The sequence below is a fragment of the Rattus rattus genome, chromosome 4 (genome assembly GCF_011064425.1).
Source record: "Rattus rattus isolate New Zealand chromosome 4, Rrattus_CSIRO_v1, whole genome shotgun sequence".
Classification (NCBI taxonomy): domain Eukaryota; kingdom Metazoa; phylum Chordata; class Mammalia; order Rodentia; family Muridae; genus Rattus; species Rattus rattus.
Window position 1 is genome coordinate 82,981,053 of NC_046157.1, and position 12,569 is coordinate 82,993,621.

At 50.3% G+C, this 12,569-nt stretch overlaps 2 protein-coding genes across 3 annotated transcripts in view; one reads left to right on the plus strand and one right to left on the minus strand.

Moving 5' to 3' along the window:
- Positions 1-551: 551 nt before the first annotated feature.
- On the minus strand, positions 552-1,751 carry Tbcc (tubulin folding cofactor C). The gene has a single exon (XM_032900600.1). It carries the CDS (start codon positions 1,703-1,705, stop codon positions 683-685), a length of 1,023 nt encoding a protein of 340 aa, XP_032756491.1. The 5' UTR covers positions 1,706-1,751; the 3' UTR covers positions 552-682.
- Positions 1,752-1,973: 222 nt separating this feature from the next.
- Bicral (BRD4 interacting chromatin remodeling complex associated protein like) overlaps positions 1,974-12,569 on the plus strand; it is an 84,933-nt gene continuing 74,337 nt past the window's right edge. Inside the window, exon 1 of one of the 2 annotated variants that reach the window (XM_032900602.1) lies at positions 1,974-1,996. The gene's annotated coding sequence lies outside the window, so the exon portion shown is untranslated. Of the gene's footprint in view, positions 1,997-2,022; positions 2,048-12,569 lie in introns of those variants that run through there. The other variant, XM_032900601.1, reaches the window with a different exon arrangement.

Consider the following 12,569-nt stretch of genomic DNA (forward strand, 5'->3'; position numbering starts at 1 on the left):
TTCAGATTCTGGCAGCATATCACATGAGCGGTGACCTCCTGCCACCAGTGTTCTGATAATAATGTAAGTGTACAAACAATATGTGATTAGGGTGGGTGCAAACACTCAGAGGTCTCAGAGACAGGGGCATCTCTGTGAGTTCCACTTCCAGGGCTGCACAGAGAAACCCTGTATCAACAAGAAAAACAAAGGGAAGGGAGTTGGTACACTTCTTGAGTCCATTCAAAACTTGAGACCTAACACAACACTGGATTCCAGAGGTCCAGGAAGGAGTCTTCATAGCCTTGCTGAAAAATACACAGAACAAACCTTTAGTGGGGGGAAAAAAATCGCCGTTAATAGAGCTTTTATGGGCTTGCTACTTCCACTTAAACTGTCGGCTAATGGAGTTCTCCTAACATCCTTATTATTTATTGAAGACCTGCTTTATCGCTCTGTGACTAACTGTAAAAGCAGCAAATCCCTCAAAGCTCCTCCATCCTTCCCCTAATTCTTCAAGCTGTCATACTCAAAGGGAGGCAGGAAAACGTCATCAAAGTAGCAAAAACCCATTACTCTGTTATGAAATTTAATAGGACTCACAAGGAGGGGAGTTTCAACAATTTCAAGCCCCTACTACCGCAAACAAAAACAGAACAATATCAGGTAAACCGATTGGGATGTCCCTGAGCGTGGCCAGTGCTCAGTCCCACTGGATGTCTCGATCCTCCTCAGGAAGAATACTCCAATTTGGGGAGGGCACATTTTGGGCTAGCCAGTTGAAATCGTCAACCTGGTTCCAGTTATTTTTGCTCCTATCTAAACCGGAGTCCTGGAAGTCCTTGTCGATCCCAGGGTAGCTCCAGATGTAAGGAGCAAACTGGATGCCGCTGCAGTCCTCTACGATGGCCCTGCTGGTCACCTGCAAGAAGATGCGGGTGTCTTTGGTAGTGTGTACGCGGAGCTGCTGGCAAGCCACAGCCAGGATGCAATCTCGACAGTCCTCCAGGAACACAGAGGTGGTCACTGGGCCGCAGAGCACCTTGCAGCCGCGGGCCTTTGCCAACCGCAAGGTGTTGGGATTGCCATACAGTGTGACAGTGCAGTTGATCAGGTCGCTCAAAAGAATGTCACGCTGGTGCAGCTCCTCCGCTCTCTTCTCCAGATCTTGGGATTCCAGGTTGGAGAAGCCACAGGCCCAGCTGGTCCCGGGAGATCCCTCCTCCTTGGTCAAGGGAGGAGAAGGGGCCGCCGAGGTGACGGGTGCGGCATCTACCTGGGCAGTCCCGGCAGCATCCTTCTTTCGAGCCTTGAAGGCGAAGCGCTTCTTGGGCTGCAGCTCCTGGCGCCGTTCCGTTAGGACCGCCTGCAGCTGCGCCAGCGCCGCCTGGCCCTGCCGCAGGTCGTAGGCAGCGAGGAACAGAACCGAGTCGTTCAAGAGTTTCCGCAGCGCCTGGAGCCGGTTGGCCGCCTCTTCCAGCCGCTCGGCCGACGCCTCGCCCTGCAGCAGCTCCTCGGCTGCCGCGCGCTCCCGGGCGAAGGCGGCAGCGAAGAAGCCGCTCTTCTCCTCCTCCACCTCCTGGTCCTGCCGCTTCTGCTTGCGCCTCTCCACCTCCATCTGTCGCTCCTGCTCGCGCCTCTGAAGTCGCTCGGGTACCAGGCTCAGATCCCGCGGGGACCCGGCGGCAGCGTCCGCCAGAGCCACCGAGCAGTCCACTCCCTCCATCTTGACTCCAACCTTCCTCCCCTACCGCCTTTCCTCCGAGCGCTCTCCGCAAGGCCTCCCACCAACGCGCGCTGTGATTGGCCGGCCGTGGTGACGTCAGATCCCGCCATATTCCCTTCGCCTATTGGTTTCTTCGCGTTAGAGGGGCGGGGAGGAGGGCGGGGCTGGCTGACAGGAGGGGGTGGGGAGACAAAGGTCCTGGTGGATGGGTGGGGTGGGAGGCAGGCGGGTGAAGCTTTTTTTTTTTTTTTTCCTTCTTAAAGGGGCAGGACTTATATCCGGGATTGTGGGGTGAGTTGCAGCAGCGGCAGCTGCACATGTGGGTTTGTTTATAAGAACAAGGTTAGAAACTCGCAGGCCTCCCCCTCCCCCCAGCTCCTCCCTGCTACCCCCTTACAGGCCGGAGATCTGCTGCAGGGTGGTGGGGAGGAATCTGTGCTTGTGGTGTTGTGGGGGACAGGTAGTGCGAGAAAGATGGAGGGGGGGTTATTGCACCTCCCGGGCCGCGCCGGAGGAAGCTGCAGCTGGAACAGCTGGCCAGGGAGCCGCTTGCATGCCTCTGGGTTTTGTTTTTTTTTTTCTTTCTCTCTTTTTTTTTCTTTCCCTTTTCCCTTCCATCACCTCTTTGCTCCACCGGTCCCTGCCGCCCCGGTAACCCTCATCCTTCCTGCCCTCCCCCATCCACTGCAGCTCGGCGCGGCCTGGGGGCGTCTGGGTCCCCGTGGGCAGTTACTGGGGCGGGAAGAAGGCGCGAGGCACCGCTAAGGGAGAGACTTGGTTCCTCGCTGGAGCGGGCTCCGGGGTTCCTGGGGGAGTCTAAAAACAGATTATTTCTTTAATGGCCAATTGCTGCAGTCGGAGGGGGGAGCAGGGGAGGATGACATGCCACCCCCACCGTCTTGCTCCCTGACGCGGTGGCAGCCACTCCCTGCGCAGCTGGCAACCGCTGGCCGCGCGGGGCTAAGACCCCCAGCCCGAGCGCCTCGCCTCTCCCTATAGGGCCGACGGTCTTTAGGAAGGCGGTGGGGAAACGGTACATTATTTCTAGAGGTGGTGGGAGGGATTTGTCACCGGAAGTGAACGAGCCTAGCCTAAAGTCCGGACCAACCCGAGGTGCGAGTGGGCAGCCAAGACCGTGCAGTCTCTGGCAGAAGCCCAAGGCGGCGGCCGCCGAGGACTCGGGTGGCATCCTCGCATGCTGCCTTCAGCCACCGTGCCTTCTAGACTCCGGCGGCCCATACAGCCCTCGGTTTCAGCCCCATCTCCACCCTGGTTGTCAACCTCCATTTTTGTTCTTTTAATTGGGATTTTTTTTTTAAAAAACTGCCCAAAATATTCATTTGAAATTTTACCCATATGCCTGCGTTTTCCTGCAGATAAAGATGGGAGGAAATGAGAGCCATTCAATTAAGGTGGAATTAAGACTTGAGTTCCAACCCTCACATCCCATCTGTCTCCTTTCTGAACCATTTAAAAAATATATATAATATATAACATATATATTATATAAACCTCAAGCACAAATACTTGATTGAAGAGAGAGCATTGCACTACTAAATCAAAACGTGTCACTGGGTGGCAAATTCTTTCCTAGATGGAGGGTCGGAGGGGGAAAATCACATGTTCTTGTGTTCCTGTGTGTATATCTGATGTAACAGCGCCGGTAGGGGGAGGGGCGGTGGTCACTTATTCAGGCTCCATATTTTTGTTAGTTTTGTTTCTTGGGCAAGATAGATGAGGCTCTCGTTTTCTCCTTTTAAAAAGCACTTTTATTTCACAAAATATGAATTTTGGACTACTGATATATGGCTGATGACGGTTCAGGTTACCTAAAGGAATGTAATAGCTGCTTTCTTTCATGAAGGATAGGTTCTTTTAGATTTATTTATTCGTATTTTATGTATATAGAGGTGTTTTGCGTGCGTTGGTGTATGTGTGCCCACGAGAGTGTGCAGTGTTTGTGGAGACCAGAAGAGGGTGTCAGATCCCTGGAATTGGAGTTAACAGGTGGTTGTGAACTGCTGTGTGGGTGCTGGGAGAGGAATCTAGGTCCCATAAAAGAGCACAAGTGCACTTAGCCATCGAGCCATCTCTCCAGATGAAAGATAGATTTGACCTATGAAGATTAAAAGGAGACTGGTTTGCTATGGGAAATAGCAACACCCCCTGATTGGCTTCGCTTTAGTCTTCCTGTATCAGAGCCTATCCCATTCTAATTAAGAAAGCTGCAGGGCATGGAGGTGCATGCCTTTAATCCCAGGACAGGAGGATCTCTGTGAGTTCAAGAATAACCTGGTCTGCAGATTGAGAACAGGACACTCAGGGCTACACAAAGAAATGCTTCAACTCCCCCTCTCCCCCCCAAAGAAAGTTAGTTGGTAAAAGGTTTCTTGAGCTTGACTGTCAGCTGTGGCGAATCTATCAGTGGTTTTAAGTATAAACTGTATGCAAGGTAGAAGTTGGTGTTACTAACCCTTCCAAGATTGCATTTCTGCCTAGGGAGAGCTTTTTGCAGTGTCTGCTTGACTTGAAGGTGCTAAAAATTATCTGTTGTTTAACCTAACGTTTAAGCATTGGAGAACATAGATGGAGGGTCCTGCAATCGACTGTGTGTTGGGGACCTTTAAAAAAAAAAAAAAAAAAACAAGTGTGAGGCCTGAGAGAGGTGGCTTTGAGGCGGCCTTGGTGCACTGGGGTGATTGTCATCTCTCCCCAGGCTGGAGTAGGCGGCCAAGGCAGGTGTCAAGCTATGTGTCTGGTTTCTGAGTTAGAAACCACAGGAAGGTTGCTAAATGCTGGCCATTTGCCAGACAGCATTACACCCTCTTCCTAACATTTGGGGGAGGGCAGTGAGTTGCGAATGCATCCTTGACAAGATGTTCCTGGCTCCTCAAAGGTAAGTCACCCACCCTGGTGGAAGGAGAGAGCGGGGAGGCATGCAGAAGGAAGCAGAGGGTTGCAGAAAGCAAGAAGCATTAATTCTGCAGCGGGGGTGGGGTGGGGGGTGCTGGATCTTGCAGACAACTTTCGAAGTGAAAGGACATAGCAGAGCTATGAATTTTAATGTTTTATTTTATTTTATTTACTGGGGGAGGGGGATATCGACACACCACACCGTGGGTGTGGAAGTCAGAGGATACTTTCCAGGAGTTTCTCTTTTTGTACGTTTATGTGGGCTCGGGCTTTAGGTAAACACTTGACCAATTCGGCACTCCGGTCTGTCCAACCTTCACTTATATTTAACAATGGTTTGTATATTTTATGGTTTTCTGTGTTGAGCTTGAATTTTTATTTATTTATTTATTTATTTATTTATTTATTTATTTTGAGCTGAGGACTGAACCCAGGACCTTGCGTTTTTATAATTTTTATGTGCATTGGTGATTTGCAGCATGTGTGTCTATGTGAGGGTGTCTTATTCCCTACAACTTGGGTTACAGACAGTTAGGAGCTGCCATGTGGGTGCTGGGAATTGAACCTGGGTCCTCTGGAAGAGCAGCCAGTGTTCTTAACCACTGAGCCATCTCCCCAGCACCCAAGGGTTTTCTTTCTTTTACTCTTTCTTTTTTCTATTTATTTATTTATTACTTCGTATATGAGTAATTTATTTATTTCATATATGAGTGATTGGCCTGCGTCTATGTGTACCATGTGAGCGTAGTACCCACAGGAAGAGAGCCTTGAACCCACAGGAACTGGAGTTACATATGGTTGTGAGGCTGGGAATTGGGTGCTGGGAATTGAACCCAGGTCACCTATAAGGATGCTCTAAGCAGAGAGTCGTTTTTCCAGTTCCACCATGATGTTTTAATGCCTTAAAAGTGAGCCTTTTTTTTTTTTTTTTTTTTTTTTTTTCCGGAGCTGGGGACTGAACCCAGGGCCTTGGCTGAGTTAAATCCCCCAACCCCCTTAAAAGTGAGTCTTAAACCAGGCTTTGGTGGTTCGTGCTTGTTGTTGTTGTAAAAATATAAAAATAAAAAGTACTGTTGGTCTTTTTTTACCCCGCTGGGTCTACACCTCGGTGCCCCATGATATCTGCTAGATATCTTGGCGGACACACATCCCAGCCGCACACTTTCCTACACTCAAACCCTCACATAAAAGAACACACAACACAATAATCTTAGATCCAATTGACAAGATATAATTGCCCACTTAAACATACAAAGCCTGGTACCATCCATCACTTGGGAACATTAATAACAACCTGTAAATACACAGAGCAGAATCTATTCTTATCTTTTTTTTTTTTTTTCCTTTTTTTTCCGGAGCTGGGGACCGAACCCAGGGCTTTGTGCTTGCTAGGCAAGTGCTCTACCGCTGAGCTAAATCCCCAACCCCCACAGAGCAGAATCTTAACATCACCTGCCATGGCTTCTCCCCCCTCTCTCTTCAGTGTCCTGTCTCTTCCTCTCTCTCCCAGTCTTCTCCTCCTCCTTCAAACTTCTCTTCCTCCCATCCTTCCTTCTCCTCCAATGACAGGCCTCCTTCTCTCCTGTACCTGCCCCTCACCTGTATTTTACAAATTCAATGGGGAGGTGGTTCTGGTGAAGTCATCTGACTTCTGAGTACTGACTAGGTAGCTGTCCTTGGGGCAGTGGAATTAGCATCAAAATACAGATAACTTCGGGGCAAACCACAACAGCTCCTAATCCCAGCACTCAGGAATCTGAAGGAGTAGGGTCAAGAATTCCAGGCCAGCTTAGGGTACACAGCAAGATCCTGTCTTTTAAAGAAGAAAAAGCTTGTGTTTGTAATCATATGCCCTAGGAAATCAGTAAATGGCAAAAGCATTCAAACGAAGGAAGCCTTGGTCTGTTCCTGGACAGCTCAGGATGGAGGCCCCTTGCTGTTCAGTGGGATTTATCAGAGTTGTTGGGCAGATGGCAGACGTCAGCCTCAGCAAGGCAGATCCAAGCCCTGTTTTCTAGTGGTTAATGGCCAAAGGGGGAGACATTCACCTGTTCGCCTCTCGGCAAGCAAGCTAGGAGCGCGCCTGGGCTGTGGCTGAGGAGACCTGGTCCTCTCTTATCGGAGAGTAGGCCGGTCTTCCCACCACGAATGCCAACGTTCCTGGCACAGAGACAACGAAAGACAGCTGTGAAGGCTTGTCCCGTTCTTTAAAAGCTCCATCCTTATCTGGAGCATGTGCGGCAGCTGCTCCCCTCGGCCTCCGCTCCTGGCTGTCACCTCCCCCTCCACACAATTGTGCCTCAGGCAGAGGCCAATCAGGTTCCTATCTGCTAGTCAGAACTAACTGTGCTCGGGTGGTGAGATGGCTCCGCGTGGAGAGCACTGGCCAAGCAAGCCCGATGGGACGGACCCGCCTTGGATCTCAGAAACCAACGGAACAGAGGAAGGGAAGAAGGCCCCTGACCCTCACACAAGACACACATCAAAAGCAAAAGGAGCTATGCCAGGGAGACCCCGGGGCTGCTAAAGTTACAGAGATGCACACTCAGTGGGGCTGGAGAGGTGGCTCAGTAGAGAGCCGGCCGCTCTCCCAGAGGCTCAGAGTTCATTTTTCCAGCACTCTTGTCAGGTGGCCCGTAACCACCGGTGACTCTGGTTCCAGGGGGTCCGATGCTCGTTTCTGGCCTGCACTCGAGTGTGTGTGTGTGTGTGTGTGTGTGTGTGTGTGTGTGTGTGTGTGTGTGTACACATAAATAAAAAACAACAGATATATACCTGGAAGCCAAAAGCTTAGGAAATAATCACACAGATTTAGGACAAGTGTCAGCTGGCAACCCTTTGACTGGGGAGGAGAAAGAGAAGGAATAGAAGCCAGTGAGGTGCTTTGTTCTGTTTTGATTACGTATGTCTGTAGGCCAGAGGGAAGGATTCAGCGGAGAGGAAAAAAACCTAGAAGGGAGATAAGACCTAGGCCATCCTCGAAGGCCGGAGGGGGTGAGGCCAGGCACAGGTTCCCTTTGGATGGGAGAAGGGATGCTTCCTGGCTGCAATCAGGTTTGGTTTTAATTCCTTAAATTACTTTTTAAAATGATTTTGCCTGCATTTACGTATGTGCAGTACATACATGCCGATCCTGCACTAGCCAGAAGAGGGAGTTAGATCCCTTAGAACTGGAGTTACAGATAGCCTTGGCTGCTGTGTGGATGCTGGGAATAAAACCCAGGTCCTCACCAGGAGGCGGTGGTATAGGTGTGTAGTCCCAGCACTCAGGAGGCACAGTCAGGAGGATCCCTGAATTCGAGGCCAGCCTGATCGACATAGTGAGTTCCAGGAAGCCAGGGCTACACAGAGAAACCCTGTCTCAGGGAAAGAAAAAAAAATGACTGGGTTCACTGTGAGAGCAGTGTGTGCTCTTAACTACTGAGACATCTTTCTAGCACTGTGGTAGGTTTTTTTTTAATTAATTAATTAATTAATTAATTTGGTTTTGTAGACGGGTTTTCTCTGTTTAGCCCTGGCTGTCCTGGAAATTGCTTTGTAGACCAGGTTGGCCTTGAACTCAGGGATCCTCCTGTCTCTGTCTCCTGAGTGTTGGGACTAAAGATGTACCACCACCTCTTAGCTTTAGTTTTTAAATTTTTTTTTTTTTTTTCGGAGCTGGGGACCGAACCATCTGCCACCATCGCCTCCGTAGCCACCCTGAATCCCCCCTTTGCCCAGCACAGGACATTCATGTACTTCCATGTGTCCTGCTTTTCCATGTGTCCTGCTGCACTTTTTAAAGTTGGGCTACCTTAGGCTGGCCACCCTGCTAGACTTGCAAGTGTGGCGGGGGCTGTAAAGCAGGGCTCCTGCAGAGCTCGTGGGCTGAGAGAGAAATGTAATCAGCGTGGTGTGAGGCAGGCTAGCTAGGTGACAGGGACATTTACTCTTCTACTCCGTTTCTTTTGGCAAATGTTTCATTCAGGTGCTGGGTGCCCGGAGTATGGCAGTGGACAGGAGAGGTAATGAGGTCTGGTTTCGTGGCTCCAGTGCGCCTAGCAACAAAGCAGGTGCAGGCAACCCAGATCTGTGTGAAAGACTAGTCTGACCAGATCAGCAGTATCAGACCTGCTGTGTCACGTGGGGACGTAATGACATTGTGATGCCAGCATAGCACGTCCCTGTCTCTCTTCCTCTCTATTCTGGTTCCCTCTGATGATCTCTGGAGAAATCACACCTAATGTTCAATGGATTTTTGAGACAAGACCTCGTATAGCCCAAGCTGGCTTCAAACTTGCTGTACAGCCCAGGCTGGCTGCGAATTCCTTATCCCGGTATTTCGTGTGTACCACCGCACCCAGCCTTCCCGGGATTCTGAATCCCCTGCCCCGAAACAGAGATCAGAGGCAGGGGTTTGGGAGGTAAGCTGAGTCCCACCACCATGGGTCCTTATAAATCATGGCAGAAACTTCACACTTCATCTTGAAGGCACCTTCACATCTCCTGGGGGATACAAGCTGGATAATAACAGTGTCGTGCTAACCCCCCCCGCCCCCTCCCATTCTAACCCAGGGTCAGCCTGGAAGCCCCAGGCAGCATGATTCAGAGTTGAGCCAAGGCTGTCAAACGGTTGTCAGTTCAGCAGCTTGCAGGAGCCAGAGGGAGTGGTTGGAGTCACCAACAACTAGAGTTGGGAGCAAGGGAGAGGAGGGATGGGGAAGTGTCAGAGAGAGCTAGAAGGGGCGAGACAGGACTTAGTGATAACGGGAAACTTCACCTGGGGAGCCGAGGCTGTGGAACCTGTGGAACCGTGATGCCCGAGGCTGAGCCAGGAGGCACAGGCTTTGAGAGAGCCAGCAGGTCCGTGTTGTCCCTCTCCCTAGTACAGCATGCCTTATCTTCTCCATGTGACAAGACACTTGCTTCCTCCATGACCTGTCACGCCCCTCCTCTCTGGGCTGTGTTCTGCGTTCTCCATCACTGGTATGTGTGAGCAGTGAGGCCACTGTCTGCCTCTCTTTTCCCCCCCATATAACGTGTGCGGTGTGCAGGCTTGCGTGGACGCGTGTTCGAATTGGCATGGCTGCGTATGTACTTAGATTTGGAAGCGGGCCTCAGGAGTCTTCCTGGATGACTCTTCACCTTATTCTTTGACACAGGGTCTCTCAGTTGAACCCAGAAATCGCAGAGGGGCTGGTCTGCTAAGGCAGCTTGTCCTGGGAATTGGCGGCACCAGTTTGAGCTCTGGAGTAACAAGCAGGCTGGCGTGCCCACCCAGCATTCTGTGACCTTCCCTTAGGCGTGTGACGAGGGGGAGTTTGGAGCCTGTTCTCACTTCTGGCTAAGGATAAAAGGGGTCCAGGCCTAGAGAGGATGTGCTGAGCTGATGAGGAGCGGGGTCTAGTTCATGGGGTCTTGAGATGGAGTGATAACTGTGAGTTGTCTATTCTCTGCGCGGGAGCGGTGCTGGGGACTCATTTACGGACTCTCCCATGCCAGGCAAGTGCTCCATGACTGAGCTACGTTGCTGGCCCTTTTTGGTTTTGAGACCGGGTCACTAAGTTGGTCGGGCTGACGTAAACACACCCCATTACATCAGGCAGTCCTTGAACTTGTCACGCTCCTGCCTCAGCCTCCCTGGTAGCTGGATCGCATTGCCATTTACATATAGTCTCGGCTTCTTTTCATGTTAGGACACGTAAGTCTTTCAGAACCTTCGTAATGATTTATTTTTAATTAGAAGAACGTGTGTATGTGTGTGCGTGCGTGGGCGGGAAGGCAGGCCGTGGAGGCCAGAAAAGGTCATCAGATCCCTTGGAGCTAGAGTTACAGGCATTTATAAGCTGCATTATGTAGGTGCTGGGAATCGAACCTAGGTCCTCTGGAAGAGCTCTTAACCACTCACTCTCTCTGCCCCCCACCCCCTGTCCTGTCCTGTCCTGTCCTGTCCTGTCCTGTCCTGTCCTGTCCTTGCATTACTTAGGACTAAACATCAGGCCTTGAACATGCTAGGCAAGCTCTCTGTCATATCCCAGCCTCAGAATCACTCTGAGGCCAGGCAAGCTTTGAACGCGGGATCTTCTTGTTGCTGGGATTGTAGTCATGCGTCACCAGACCCAGGCGTCACCAGACCCAGGTATTATGATTCTTTTGTGTAAACTTTACTGTTTATAATCTTCTATGTTAGGGAATGTTAATCTAACCCCACCTCTCCTTACTGATATCAATAAGCACATGCCCCGAGATTAGGTTAGAACATGTGACAATTGCTGAGTCCCTGTGTGACTCTAAGCTCTGTAAGGACCGTGACTGTGTCTTCTTTGTTATTTGAGACACGGTGTCACAATGTAGACCTGGCTGGGCCTCAGACACGAAGAGATCCGTGTACCTCCATTCCTGGCCTATATCTAGTATCTTCATGGCTGCGTTACTTAGCTTTTCATTGTCACGACAGAATAAACAGGTTAGATAAGTAGCCTGCAAGAAGGGAAGGTGTATTTGACTCATGGCCTCCGAGGTTTCAGTCTGTGTCAGTTGGCCCTGTATGTTTCGGGCCCATGACAGAGCTTCAGTTGGAGGCCAGTTCACCGTATTGTCCCTCAGAGGTAGGAGAGGAAGAGGTGTATCCTGAATCCCCTCGGAAGGCTTGTCACCAGTGAGTAATTCCCTCCCTCTAGACTCTGTCTCTTAAAGCCAATGGATGACATCAATCCTTCAACACAAGGCCTTTAGGGAACTGTCAGCACAGAGTCAAAATGCTATACCGTGATCCAGTACGCAGCAGTGTCTGTCAGAGTAGACTCTGGACAGTTACTCGTTCAGGGAGTAAACACTCAGTCCAGGCAGTCTAGAGGCGGGACTTGCAGTGATATTTATTCTGTACTTGTTTGTGTAAGAGCATGCGTGTGGAGGCCAGAGGGGCTCTTGAGAGAGTTGGTTCTCTCTTTTCTTTTTTTTTTTTTTTAAGATTTATTTATTTATTTATTATATATAAGTACACTGTAGCTGTCTTCAGATATACTAGAAGAGGGCATCGGATCTCTTTACAGATGGTTGTGAGCCACCATGTGGTTGCTAGGAATTGAACTCATGACCTCTGGAAGAGCAGTCAGTGCTCTCCCAGCTGAGCCATCTCTCCAGCCCCTGAAGAGAGATCTTTTCATCTCGTGAGTTCGAACCTAGGTGGCCAGGCTTAGCACCAAGTGCCTCTCTCCCCTGAGCCACCTCACCAGCCCCTGTAGTGATAACTTACTATGCATAAGCCCCCAAAGCGAATGAGCTGAAGCAGCGACAGTTTTTAAGAGTCATAGGGACCAATGGGAATTGGATCTGTCTACCACGTGTGCCTTGGGGGAATCCAACTCAGGTTGTCACCTTTATCCACTGAGCCATCTTGCGAGCCCTCGGTTTCTCTTTATAGGTTGTCATATGAAAAAAGTCTGTGTCTAAAGCTTAGCAGTAGACTAGATCTTTTTCTTTTTTTGTACTTAGTTCAAGCCACAACACTGGAAGAGAAGGGGGGAAGGGGAAGAGGTGAGTGAGGGAGGGCTTGAAAGCAGCTATGGCGGGCCTTGTGTGTAGTAGTGTGCAGAAGGTCTGAGAGGATAAGAGAGAGCCCGTGTGTCAGCCACGGATATGCTGAGGTAGCACTATTGAGTGTCCTGTCAAGGGGGACCCGCTCGTGCCCAGAGACTGTCTCCTTCTTTAGTTTGCAACTTAACTAAAGCTTGCCGATGCGTACTTTTAAAAGTTGCTGGTTTTTGGGGGACAGTGACACCCAGGTGTAGGTAAAGGGTGTGTGTAGCCAGCCCGAGGTTTCTCTTTTTTAGGAGGCCCCAGCGTCTATGGTGACCGGTGACTCTTGACTTGCCTAGATAGAGGTACAAGCATCTCCGTGGTGGTTTGTGGGGGAGGAGCATCATTTAGTGACTGACATCTTTCGCACACGCTTGTGTGTTTGTGACAGGGT

What these genes read in the sequence shown, in the direction of transcription:
- Tbcc (XM_032900600.1), bottom strand. Translation starts at nt 1,705, where the DNA reads ATGGAGGGAGTGGACTGCTCGGTGGCTCTGGCGGACGCTGCCGCCGGG.